Raw genomic sequence first — 13,352 nt, forward strand, 5'->3', positions numbered from 1 at the left:
TGCTATGTAGATTTCTATGGGTAATGATGAGCTTGTTAGATTCTTGTGGAGCGGTCTCAGTAGGCTGAGAGGCTCTAAAATTGATGCTTTGAGATACAAGTCCTGAAAAGGCTGCTGCACTAGTGAGGAGAGGGTGGGAGGGCTTTCTGGTGTTTGTTTTTGTTTTCTTTAATGTTATGGGTTTTTTCCTCATTTGGATCTTTTAGCAGGAGGAAAATCTGTTGATTTCAGGATTGTTTTCTGGTTTTGTTTGTTCGGGGTGGGGGAGTAATTATTTTTTTTTCTTTTCCCTAGGTTAGTTAATGATTCTCTGGCCAATTAGTACTATTTTTAATACATTTTATGTTTTTGAAGCATTGCAGTTTTGGAAATTTACAATATGCAAAATGCCACTAACGAGCTGAGTCTGTTGAGTGGCTTGTGTTCCCTGCTCCTAGCCCTGCAAGCAAGCAATTTGGCACAGCACAGTTGCAAGTTACACACTGTCCCCTTATCAGTTTTTTGTATTTTGAATTATTTGCTTTGTACTTTGCTGGGAGTCAGGCATAGCAGCAGTGAGCTGAAACAAATCTTGATTAAATAAAACAACAAACACTGCAGTTTTAAAATCCAGAAATGAAATTGAAAGGATTAAAAATAGCTTCCAGTGGAGTAACACTACTCTCTATGCCACCGCACCTTCTTTAAACATAAATTCCTATGAAGATGGAATGAGAAGACGGGATAAGAGCCTGGCAGTAATTCCTGATCTCTTTTAGTAAGGACACAAAGGAGTTACATGGTATCACTTCCCACGGAGATGAGATTTACCCTTTACCATTCTGACACTTTCTCCTATAAATTAGGAGTTCAGGGAATAAGCCAACCTACCTTTTCAAATATGGACTTAAACTTTCATTTGTTTCATAACCCGCTTTGTACATGCTTTGCTTGGAGTTTGGCTCACGCGATGTATTTAAGTCATCAGCTAGGACAGAGAATTAAGCTTCTTGTGCAGCAAAGGTCAGGCTTGCATTCTCGTTTGTTGTGTGCATTGCATTCAACTGCACACATGCAGTTCCTCAACTATGCTTTGAACTCAAAATAAACCTTGAAATGCATATTGCATTTTGAATTACAGCCCTATGTCAGACATCCTAATGAGCTCTTCTTCATTGAGTCGGGTGATCTGGGTATAGTTATTTTGAGAAAGATGTGCCAGGGCAAACCAGATGCCTAAATTTAAAACCCCAAAATTCTAAAACCAGCCAAGAATAAGCAGGCATGCACTTTCTGTTATATGCACGAGGCTCTGTTATTATCACCTGTCCCTTGTTCCTAAACCAAGAAAGCTTCTGGGCCTTCAGTAGAGAAATGCAAGACAACAATTGCTTTAAAAACAAAAAGAGAAGAATAAGATTTAATAGGCTGTAATGTCAGGAGCTCAGTTTTCAGTGTTGCTCACCTGTAAGAGGTTTCTTTGGAGTCTCAGGGTGGCAGCAACGACCAAAATGTTTAATGTGGTTGAGTGCAGGTGTGAGTGCTGAATGATATTTGTCGGGGAGTGAGAGGTGGGGAGGGAAACGGCATAAAGCGAATTCCTGGCCAGGGAGGCCTGACCACATTTTAGGCAGCCCAAGTCAATAACCTGTGACAGGTTTCTGCAGGGCCTGGGAAAGGGCCAGGTCAGGAATGTCCCTTCATGTGGCTTTGACAAGGCAGCAGTTGCTGTGATCGTGCCTCAGTGATAAAAGCGGGTAGTCCTAGGGTGAGTCAAAAGGGAGAAAAGAACTCAACGCACAGGGGTGCAAGGCAATGCCAATTTTCTGGAGAGAAACTGTTCCCAATGCCTTGTAAAATCTAGTCAAAGAAAGGCATTCTGTGCAGTAAAGCATGGCAGGCAAAGAATACAGTAAGTGCTGGGGACAGTGTGTGATACATCACTGCCCACTTAGCGGCGGTGCAGGGGAGCAGGATTGCAGCCTGACATTAAGTAGCTTTCTTATTACACCTTTCTCTTTCTTGTTTCTGCAGAGCACTATTTTTAAGTCATGTGAAGCAGAGAGTGTTTATATTAGGTACAATCTACCCTTTGACTAAAAGCATTGTAATTTTGCAAAAACAAAGGCAGGAATTTACGGAGTAAGGTTCCGTGGCAACAAAACGTTTTTATTTCTATTGTTCTTTGGAACTGACAAGTTATCTTGAGTTGCACATTTTCAGCAGTAAGCATTTACGTTGGTGAGCAGACCCTATTTCTTTGTTCATACGTAGCAAGGGGAAGTGGCAGGAATGAAAAGCTAATTTTGCTCTTCACTGAAGCAGGGAGGATCAGGGACAGTGCAGTGCTAAGCTGCTTCCCTGGTTCCTGTTTGGCAGGCCTGAGAGGGGGAGAATGGTGTAAAACAGCTCTCAGGCCAATGTTCAGCAGTTTTTCCTGAGCAAATGAATTCAGTGTTTTAACTGGTTGTTTCCGGACTGATAAGGTGGGGGAATAATAGGCAAAAAATCCAAGGGCTGCCCAGTCTAATGTTGCTGGAGTGTTGTATCTGTTTTGACTGGGGTCTTTTATATTGCCTGCAGGTGTTGCGTCAGCCATGAGGAAAGGCAGAGTTTGGAAGTGGGAGTAGAAATGTCAACTTTTGCAAGACAATCAACTTTTCAAATGTGAAATAATGAAAAAAACTGAATGTGAAATAAGTTTCTAGGTTTCATTTCTAGTGAAATTACTAGCAAAACTGATCCAGATTTGTGAATAGTCTTGCCATCTCTAATACAAGCTTTTCAATTAATAAATGAGCTATCAGAAGTGTTTCTAGATCCATTTCTGTGCACCCTCACCCTCTTACAGTGCGCAGCATACTTACTAAGACTTTCAGAAAGGTGTCATGCGTAGGATCAAATTATTTCTCTTTAGTGTAAAAAGGGAAATTGCTTAGTTAAGCAGATATTTTAATCTGTAATCTTCATTTATTAATTTAAATAAATAAAAATACTGGATTTGGATACAGCAGTTGATAGTATTCCACAGCCTGTGGACAGAATGGAAATTATAGTACTTGGAATAGCTGTCATTTTCTTTTATACATGAAGTAAAAGGCACATCAGTGATATGTCTTTGACGATGGTATATCACTACTGGCTGTAGTGTCTCTTTTAATTTACTAAAAATCGCATATTTTGTGTCAGAAGAGACCAAAACTGATGATCATTAAACTTGATACCAGATTGGCTATTGCTTTTATTGGAAGCATGAGTATACGGACAATATTTCAATTTGAATTACTTTTCCTTGGAACATGCCCTCTATAGTGACAATAATTGTAATGTAATAGTATGTCCAGCTGGTAGTTTCTTGATACATTGCCTGCCTTATTTGTGGTAATGACATTTTTGGTATGTTGTCTGGAGATAAGGCAGGACATTTTAGATCACTCATTGAGTCTTTCTCTGTTGTCATAGGCAGGTCTGATGCAGTTATTTCAAGCTTGTAGTTTCTGCTTGTGAACAGAAGGAATGGGTTTTTGTTAGAATCTACAAGCTATTTTTGTCTGTGAGTGTATTGCAATAATGAAGTACTTAAAAACCTCTGGGAGACCCTGTAGCTAAGCTCCCATGTTACAAAGTATAGAAATTATTCTGAGATCGTCTGCTCAGGTATCATGTATGTTTTGTTTTCTAGAGCTCAGGTACTTGGTTCTACTGGAAGTCAGGCAAACCTTTGGAAAAAGCACTTCTATGCAACATTTTTTTTTTTTAATAGTTAATCCTCATTATCTGGAAGTAATATTTTTAGCAGGAAACTTCTGACTGGTTTGGCTGGCTGCTTCAGAGGTGTGCATGTGCCACTTCCTCCTGGGTTTTTCTGGAATATAGCATATCTAAAAGTGAAGAACCTGAAAAAACCTCCTGTGCTCTGCAGTGGATAGGATCATGCATCAGCCACTTTTCAGATGGCTTTACGCAGATCTCCTTGTACTGAGTGTTCCAAAATAGGAGTTTATTGTTTGTTGATTTGGTTTTGTTCGTTTTGGTTTATTTGGTTGTTGTTGTTTGTTTTTTTTTTTTAATCAGATACATTTAAATAAAAATGAGAAAGTTAACTGTGTTTTTTTTCTTCTTAACAGAGAAAACTCAAAGCCACTAGGGAATACAGGAGAGAAATCAATAACTGTCCCCAGCCCTCTGTGTTTTTACAGGCAGGTCTTTGCCTCCACAGTTAGATTCAGTTAACTCAGTGACTTTCTTAATGGCAGTGTATTTCCCAGGGAAAATTTTCCACCATTTCTGAGACCTGGCTGTCTGCTCCCTGTTCTTCACCACTGTGTTGTAATGTTCCTGCATTAACTGAAGGTTCCTGGGACTATGCCATGGTTCTCACGCCCAACAGTCTTTCAGATCATCTCAATTTTGAATAGGCTTGGTAGCTCTTAAAGAAATGGAGCAGTCTTCTTCTTCTTCCAAGGGCACTAGCATAACCTTTTTTTTTTTTTTTTATCAGACAGTGTAACACAAACTTAGGACATACAACAATATTAGTAACATTTGTTAATAGAGAGAAATGCTTGTTCTTTTTTCAAAGTTCAGTGAGTGAAAACTGGAGCTGCATTCTGGGTCTTGCACTGCTGTCCAAATTTAGGGTTACTTTGTGCATGCCACCTATCTGTATTACCATTTCAAGGCTGTTAAGATGAGGGTAAGAATGATCATGACTGGAAAAGCTCTTTCAGGTCTTTGAATGCAAATTATTCTTTAAGAACCGCTTTTTTCTTCTTTAAGAGCATTTGCTTCCCAACATAGTTCCTAAGACCAGTTCCACCAGGAGATTTTTCTTCTTTGTAAGAAAGAGATGCTTTGAGCTTTTGAATGGTTTTGCTCTGGGTGCTCTACTGAATGCTGGGAGCCAAATCCATACCTTGTTCACTCTGTTGCTGTGGATCAGCAATATCAGCTTGAAGTGTCCTCAGAGTTCCAGTGGGCATTTAGAAGGCCACAGGCTGGGGCTTGTGACTGAGCAATCCTTTCCTTGCAGAACTTGTTTCAGCAAAAATTTGTTTGGTAGCTTTCCTTATTGCCATCTTGTGTATTCTTGCTGCTGTCTTGTTCATCTAGGGGCAACATTGGCACTGTAGGTTGAAATTTTTGTGTAGACAGGAGGCAGAACTAGAAAGAAAAGTAGGTTTTTCTTTGTCAGCCATGTGGAGTTAAAGCCATATTTACAGCAATTTCACTCCAGTGAGATGGGGAAAGAGAAATGGACAGAGTTTAGGAAAATGATATCTGGGATATCAAGGACAGGATTGATGTCTACAGATAGAGCAATAGGAAAGATGGGAGAAGGCAGAGGCAAGAGGTAGTGAAGAATTTGCTCACCTCAAGTTTATTTAAAAATCCGAATCAGTGATCTGCCAGTGTTTATTCAGCACCAGGAAACTGTGATGTAATATTGCAGGGCTGTATGTTATCTTTGTGACATGTTTGCATTCTGTATAATTCTCTTTCTGCTGAAATAGTCACAGTAAAGGATATGTCATGTAGTGTCCTTCTGCATCTGTTCCAAGGTCAAGTACAGCATATGTGTGAAAAAGAGTTCCTAAACTTTGTGTTCCTCAGTGTACTCCCTGATACTTGTTACAAGAGGCAATTAGAATTTTTCCAAGCAAAAGGGAAGTATTAAAAAAAAAAATCACAACCTGGATTTGAGGATGAACTTCATGAGCATTGGTTTGGAAATGTACCTGCTAACATTACTGGCATATTTTCTTCTGTTCCACTTGAACATTCTTGGGTTGTTCAAAGCTAAGGCTGCCAAGGTTTGGAGAGGTTTACTTTTTAAGTGTACTTAATTCTGATTACAAGAATGGTCCATTTATTTTGTGACCTATTTATAGCCATTAAACAAACTGGCAAATGGATCTGTTTTACTTAATTCACTACATTTGGTGGAAGAGTAAGAGCATGGAAAACACATTCATGAAAATAGGTATGTTTGTGCCTGATACCACACAAATCTCTGTATACTGCAAAACTGTAATTTTTTGAATGAAAGTAAGAGTTTACTCTGCACAGCGAAGTATTGAAAATAAAATATGAAACTTAATACTTAAGGCTATTATTAGGTAACTACTTTGGCAGACCAAATATTGGGGGGATTTGGTTATTACTCATTGTGAGCTATGTATGATCATACTTGCAAATCTCCAAAATAGTATGAACATGAAAAAATGTGATTTGTATTCTGGTTAATTTTAATGATACGAACAACGCTTTTTGAGTGTTTAGTGTTGTTTTGATTTTTGTTTGATTTTATTTTGTTTTCAAGGTGTTCTCAACATGTGGAAAGAGTTGATGTATTTTTCCATAACATAATATTTTTATACTCCCTGTGTTACAAAGCAGATAACTGAAATTCTCTTCTTGCTTCTCAGGTTGTTTTTGAAGTGGTTACTTCAGGTCACCCAGGATATGTGGCTATTGATGAAGTGAAAGTTTTAGGACATCCATGTAGTAAGTACCTATCTGCTGTTTTAAAGCTAGGCCCCTAAAATGGATGTGCCACTATGCTTCAATAAATGTGATGCAAAAAATAAGGAAAATGTCAGAAAACAATATCACTGCTATAAATATAAGCTGAGTATGTACAAAGCATTGCTAGTATTTGAGCGCTGCACCTTATTGGTATACTTTACACTTTAAAGGCATCTCTTACATACACCTTGTGGACAGCACTTGGCATGAGCCCCAGACCCCCTAACTGGGTCGTCTAACAACTCCTTCAAGAAAGAAAGTCTTCAAGATTTGTTGACCAGTTTTCTGTCTGCATAAAAATTCAGCACAGCCACAAGCTGAGACATTAGTGAGAGCAGATAAACACCACAAGAACTGAGTATATATGGTTATTTTTCCAGGGCTTAGAAGGAAGAGAACTCATCTGGGTGAGAGGGCTGAAACTTTCCTAGGTTACGTAGGGTACTTCCCAAGATTCATGGCTCAGTTTCTGCACGGTTTTACTTTCTTATGTTTCAGATATGTTTCCTTATCCCCTTGCTAAGTATATGTAATACTTAAACTATCCTAAGTTCATTTAAAACTGATGTCAAAACAAAACCTTGTAAGTTAAAGCTTGTAATGTAATTGAACAGAGTACTTAAGTAAACGATTGTTTCACATATTTGCTATTTGTTAAATAAGGTGTGTTAAGATCATACATGGAATTGTAGGTTGTAATCTTATTGACCAAATGACTGAATGGGGAAAAAAGACACCAACTTCTGTGTAACTGTTCACCTTCCTCTTACACCATGTTGTCCCTGTATGCATTCTTTGTGGCTTGTAAGAAAGAGCTGCAATTTAAAATAACAAGCGGTTTATCAGTACCAGAGCACCTCATAAAAATGGTTTTAGCGTTAGCAGCAACAAGACACAGACATTTCTTCAAATACAGACAGTTATGCAGAATCAGCAGCTGGTATTTCTGAATCACTTAGTTCTAATAAACACAGCAGGCTCTCATGTTGTTAAGACAGTATTTGTGCTTCTGCATTTTGAATTTGTATCTTTGGTTCAGGTAGGATAAGTCTAAAGCAGCATTTTATCAGCTTAATAATTTTTCTTATACAGATTTTGAGAGGTTTGATCTGTGCATTTCTACTAATCAATTCTCAAAACCTGCAAGTAGCTCTTGTTAATATGGAGACTGAGTTATGCCCCATAGCACGCAGAGTTCTAACGTGACAGTGTTGAAATGCAAAAGCTTTAATGAAAAGTTCTTTGATGAAGTAATTAAAATGTTAGAAATTAAGACATCAAACCAGTTATATTGTCTACAAGAAAATTGAAAAAGTGTGAAAATTGGAATAGAATTACTGTGTGTCTAAAACTTTGCAAGACTCATAATTCTATCCTTTCCATATATTGCCAGAAAAAATACTTCTGAATTAACTCTTTAAAGAAATGGGGAAAATATTTGCTAGGCAGTTTTCTGGGTAGCACAGACAAAGACCAAACAAAAGGCAAGTTGTAAGCACATAGAACTGAGAGGGATGGATTGTGGTGAGTGGGTGGCTAGTTGGTTGGGGGTTTTCTTGTGTGTGTGTGTGTGTGTGAGTGTGTTTATTTCTAAAACCTCATGCCCCTCTCTACTTAGGCCATACCTGGTAATTCAGAAAGGCTAGTTTTCTAGAGTTTAAGAAGACTCAAGTAGGGTAAAAGCAGATGTAAAAAAAAAAGTGACTGATAAATAGGGAACTTAGTGAAGAATTTTACTGGATAATCAGATATTAATAGTTTGATAGGGAAGGTGAAGGATGACTTTGGCCTAAATTCTGTCTTTTCTAACTGGCAAGTGTTTAAGAAAAAAAAAACAACAAAACAAACCCAAACAGTTTGTCTGATAAATTTGCCATAAGGACAATTATCAGGAAAATATTTCCTTCCATATTTAGGTATTGATTTGAGCTTTTTTATTCCATCTTCTCCTTATACTGCCTTGCACTGGATATTAAGCAACTTTTTCTAGCTGGTTAGTTATATATTCCTTAAAACTGTAATTTCTGCCAGTGATAAGGTCTTGAAAGAAACTGTCAGCAACACTTTAAAGGGTTGTGATGGTCTGCTAGAAAATGTATATTTAGTCTGCCAGTTTATTGCTAGTACTAACATTTCGGTGTCTGAAAGCAATGTCCAGAGCCTGGCTTATCTGCTAGTATGGACAGTGCAAAAAGTACCCTTGCCTGCAGTAGGATTTGAATGGTGGGGGAATACTGCCTTTTCAAGGATAAGTTTCTGTATCAATTCCTATGTTTTTGTGTCATGTGGTTGACGCTTTTTGTAGTAAAACAAAAATACACGTACTATTTTTCCTCCTTCAGTGGACATAGTTCAAGCTTGGATATTTGTTTAATTTGTTAGGTTATTTGTAGCTGTATTGCTTTAATTTTTACTGGGGTTGTTTTCTATTCTGAAATGAAAAAAGTATTGGTATGGCGAATGCATTGTGTTTTGCTTTTTTCTGCAGTGTTGTTGAAAATAATCGTATTTAATACAGTTGTAGTTAGTGAGAAGTGTTACATTAGTTATTTTAACTGTTTGGTGTGCTACGTTTCTATAAGCATCCCCTCTATAGAAACTGAACCTGTTAAAAAGAAAAACCTGTTTCCCTGACAACATCACTCAACTTCTTACTGTTTTGTCTAGTTGGTAGTGTAAGTATCTAGTATGTTTTCGTTCAAAACATAATTAGTTTCCAATATGATCTTGATTAATAGAGTGTTACTGAAAGAGGGATGCTGAGCTAAGGTAATTGACACAGCAGGAACAATTAAATAACACCCTTCTTTTCTGCTCTTTCCCAGGTACAGAAGTAAACCAACCTAAAAGCTAATGTCTAGTCAGTGATAGGAACCTTTTGAAGCAGGGCTATTTCATAATCAGTACTTCCATGTTGCATAACTGCAATACTTTATCTTCTTCCAACAGCAAAAACTCCCCACTTCTTGCGTCTTCAGAGTGTGGAAGTCAATGCAGGGCAATTTGCTACTTTTCAATGCACTGCCAATGGTGGAACAGACTCAGGTGACAGACTCTGGTTACAGGTAATTTCTTTCTTTTAATGCACTGAGATCTAGGGGGAGGGGAGTTCATCACTCTGAAATGGATGTAAAACATGAATAATGATAGGGCTGTTCTTTTCATCAGTATTAGATTTTATAGCGCCTTTGAACTGTTGCATAGTAGGTGTTCTGTTATAGAAAATGATACTGGAAGATTTTCCTTGCATGTTTCAATGGGATGCCTTATTAAAAATAAACATACTGTTTCTGTTACGTGTGGCGATCATGAGTAAAGGCTAAACCCCCAAGGAAGAGTATGTGACTTTCTCATAATGTCTATGCTGGCTAATTGCAACATTACGCATAATTATTTTCTTGGCTTACCTCTGTCTCTGTTTAGTATTTTCAGTTAAAATTGCATTCTTACTTTTAAAGTCTGAAGAAGACCAGTATAACCGTAAAATCTGACCATCTGTATTACTGAGCCAAAGAATCTTACCTGTATTCATTGAGTCCATAATTTTTTACTTATTCAGTAATGTAGCTTCTAGATAGGTGTCAGATCTTGATTTGATGACTGTCTCCAACTCATTGTCTTTCTGTAAAGATAGTCTCCCCTATCCGTATGTGTAACCTTGTATCAAAAACATGCATCTTACTTGTTCTCTTTTAGTAATGGGGAAGCAAGTTGAATCATTCCAGAGTTGTCTGTTCTTTACAGCAATCTTTACAGCAAACAATAGTCTGTATTTGGACGTAGCATTAGGGATGTACCAACCTCCAGATCCCTATGCTTTCCATACTTGAAAAACAACATGCTAGACCTGGGGCATTGTATGTGAGAAGGAAATAAGGATGCCTGAAACGATGCCTAAGGAGATCAGTCAGATGAAATTGCAGTATGTGGAGGAGGGATAGGAGAAATTGAGGCAATAGTAACAGGTGGGACTTAGATATTAAATTCTCTGTTTTTGTTGTTTAAACAATTTCAGGCTTTTACTATAGTTTTCCTTTCACGTTACACTTGTTGCAAAACTTCATCAAGCATTTCTGACATGATTCATTGAAGTGTGACAGGTTAAACAGCTAAATAGTTATAAGAAAACTAGCATGCAAATAAATAAGTAAACCCACCTGAAAAGCAAAGACTCATATTTATCTGTACATCAGTGGTGAACTGTTACGTCCATCCAGAAGGAGCCTGATGAAATACAGTAAAAGGCAATGGAACTCTCCTTTGTTTTTATATGAGTTTGCATGGATATTTTCAACCTCTGTGCTGATACAAAGCTGATATTTCCCTAATGCATCAGCTTTCTAAAGCCAGTATTACAGTGTTTAATTGGTAGAATAGACTCCTGTCTTTCCTAAGCCACTAAGATTTTTTGAAAGAATTATTTTTCCAGGCATGGAAAGAGTTTAGTACATATGGGAAAATAAGAGGCTGCTATTTCGTCAAGGATAAGTTTTCTAGAACCTTTGAACATTTGCATAATGCTCTTTTGTAAAATTGAAGGTAGAATTCAACGTAGGGAAATCCTGATTCCATAGAGATTTCAGGACAGTATAATTTCAGCTTTAACTTTCTCGCGCAGAATTTAGGGGACACATAAATTCTTTGCAAGGCTGGAATGTAATTTCTTCATGTAGGAAATTAAATATCTTTCTAGATTTTATGTAACATAAAATGTGTCTTAACAGCAGTAGAAATTTCAGAATATCTTTGCTGACCTTATTTAAGTGATTCCTTGTTTATACATGATTATGAGAATTACTTTTTTTTTCTCTATATGAAGGATAGGAAAGTAGTGACAGATTGACTTTTTGAGGAATTTTATCGTCCTTCAGGGCCACTGTTTATTTATCTGCCCATACAACTACAGGTCCCTCTGGTAATCAGTCTAAGGTTGTGCAAATTCCAGGCCTGCCTTTGTGTAAGAACATTTAAAAAGTTGACAGGATCTCCTAGATAGCTTGGACTTTTTTTTGTACTTGTTTGCCAGTTTCCACAGATGTCTGCTGCAGCTTACAGTAAGACTGATCAGACAGTTCCATGTGTGGGATGCTGCAAATCAAGGCTGACACACAGTTCCCAACAGCATTAGCTGTATCGTAGTGTACTAAGTCACTACTGGGTAACAGATTCCCAGACCTTGCAGTTCTCTGTCAGTCTTCTGAGACCGTCTGGTTTCATGGTGTGATACTGAGGAATTTTGTAAATGACTGTTTGTAACATCTCATGACACCGCCAGAGGACCGTGAGTACAATGCAGCTATCTGTAATAGCTGTCAAAAAACATTGTATCTTTTACCTCATATAACTAGTTAAATGGGTGTTAAAGATCCTTTCATTCCTGGTAACAGTAGAACCAATATTCAACTACAAAACATCTTAATAAAAGACATTCTTAGGTACAATAAAGCTAGATTAAAATGCGCACCATTCTCTGGAGGCATTTATGCTAGCAGTCAGGTAATAGGGATGCAGGGTTTATTGGTAGTACAAACAGGTCATGCAATCTCTCTGATATGCCTAGTTAGTTAACCAGTAATATTAAGCCCTTTCTACCATCCTTTTGATGGTTTGTTTCCTTGAATTTATAAAACCTTAAGGGAAATCATAGTAAATAAATAAATACAGTAGCATGATTTTTATCAGGCGCTTCTCAGCATTTCTGCCATATAAGTCATATCAGAAGACCTAATCTATTTGGATTTGTCAGTCCCAAAATATTGTGAGATAATTTGCTCCAAAATGTTTTCCAATAGCTGTCTTTTTTTTTTTTTTTTCCAGATTCATATTGTTAGTCTGAATTCTAGGTAAATTGCCAGGGTGAAATCACAAAACCACTGAATTCAATGACACTTCTGACTGTTTTGAGTAGTGGCAGAATTTTACTCCTGTACTTCCATCTTTTTTATATAGTATCTCTCAGCTTGTATGCAGCAGAAGACTTCAGGTTTAGTAGTATGTATTTTTCTGGCAAAGAGGTATTTTAATTTTACAGTCTGTTAGACTGTGAGGGGTGTATGTTCCTTAAAACAAATGAATTATTTTAACTTGCTTGGTTATTTTAGTCTCCTTGTCTTTGCTGAGTTGTTTTTTGAAACAGCATATATGTTCTTAGTTTAATAATGGCCAGGCCTTGAAGCAGTCCTAAGTGAAATCTATAGATCGCATTTTACTTCCCTCCCTTCCCTGCTACCCCCCCTCCCCTTCCTTTTCAAGCCTGTCCCTCTTACTCCCTATGGAATATGAAGTCTATTAATTTATGTAATATTATGGAAGTTTTTGCAGTTGAAAGGGTGATGGGGGAGCTGCAGTTCATAGGTTAGCTGCCCAAATTAGACCACTGAGCCGTGAAATTTATTTCATCATGCTATGATCAGTATTAATCCTTTTGGGAAAGGGAAGACAGAAATCTGTTTTACCTATTCCGTAGTGCAGTGCTTTGCAAGAAAAACATTTTTCCTGATCGTGCTAGGCAGCCGTGCACCCTAGTGCATGACCTATGATTGCAAGTTTGTCAGGTAATTTGACAACAAATTGTGGGTATTTTCAGTGATATCGTTTCAACTTAAAGTCAAATGAAGGGACTCAAGAACAAAACACAGCATCACAGAAGTCTGGTTTTGTTGTTTTAACTTGCGTCCAATTAATAAGTTCATTGGCTAGATTGTATGTTTATGAATTCATGTCCCCATTAGCTTATGTTCTAAACATAAACATACCTTAAAAAGAAATTTGATTACACTACTGAAAGAATGCTTATAATTAACAGATGTAACCCATCTGCTTGCATTTTCTTTATCACATCTGTG

The 13,352-nt window shown here is 37.5% G+C and overlaps 1 protein-coding gene across 9 annotated transcripts in view; it reads left to right on the plus strand.

Annotated features, from left to right (window-relative positions):
* PTPRM (protein tyrosine phosphatase receptor type M) overlaps nucleotides 1-13,352 on the plus strand; it is a 482,101-nt gene that overhangs the window by 155,990 nt on the left and 312,759 nt on the right. For all 9 annotated transcript variants that reach the window (XM_055799826.1, XM_055799827.1, XM_055799831.1 and 6 more), the window contains exons 4-5: nucleotides 6,408-6,486; nucleotides 9,457-9,572. In XM_055799826.1, coding sequence (XP_055655801.1) covers nucleotides 6,408-6,486; nucleotides 9,457-9,572 — 195 coding nt within the window. The remainder of the gene's footprint in view (nucleotides 1-6,407; nucleotides 6,487-9,456; nucleotides 9,573-13,352) is intronic.

The sequence above is a fragment of the Falco peregrinus genome, chromosome 3 (genome assembly GCF_023634155.1).
Source record: "Falco peregrinus isolate bFalPer1 chromosome 3, bFalPer1.pri, whole genome shotgun sequence".
NCBI classification, from domain to species: Eukaryota; Metazoa; Chordata; class Aves; order Falconiformes; family Falconidae; genus Falco; species Falco peregrinus.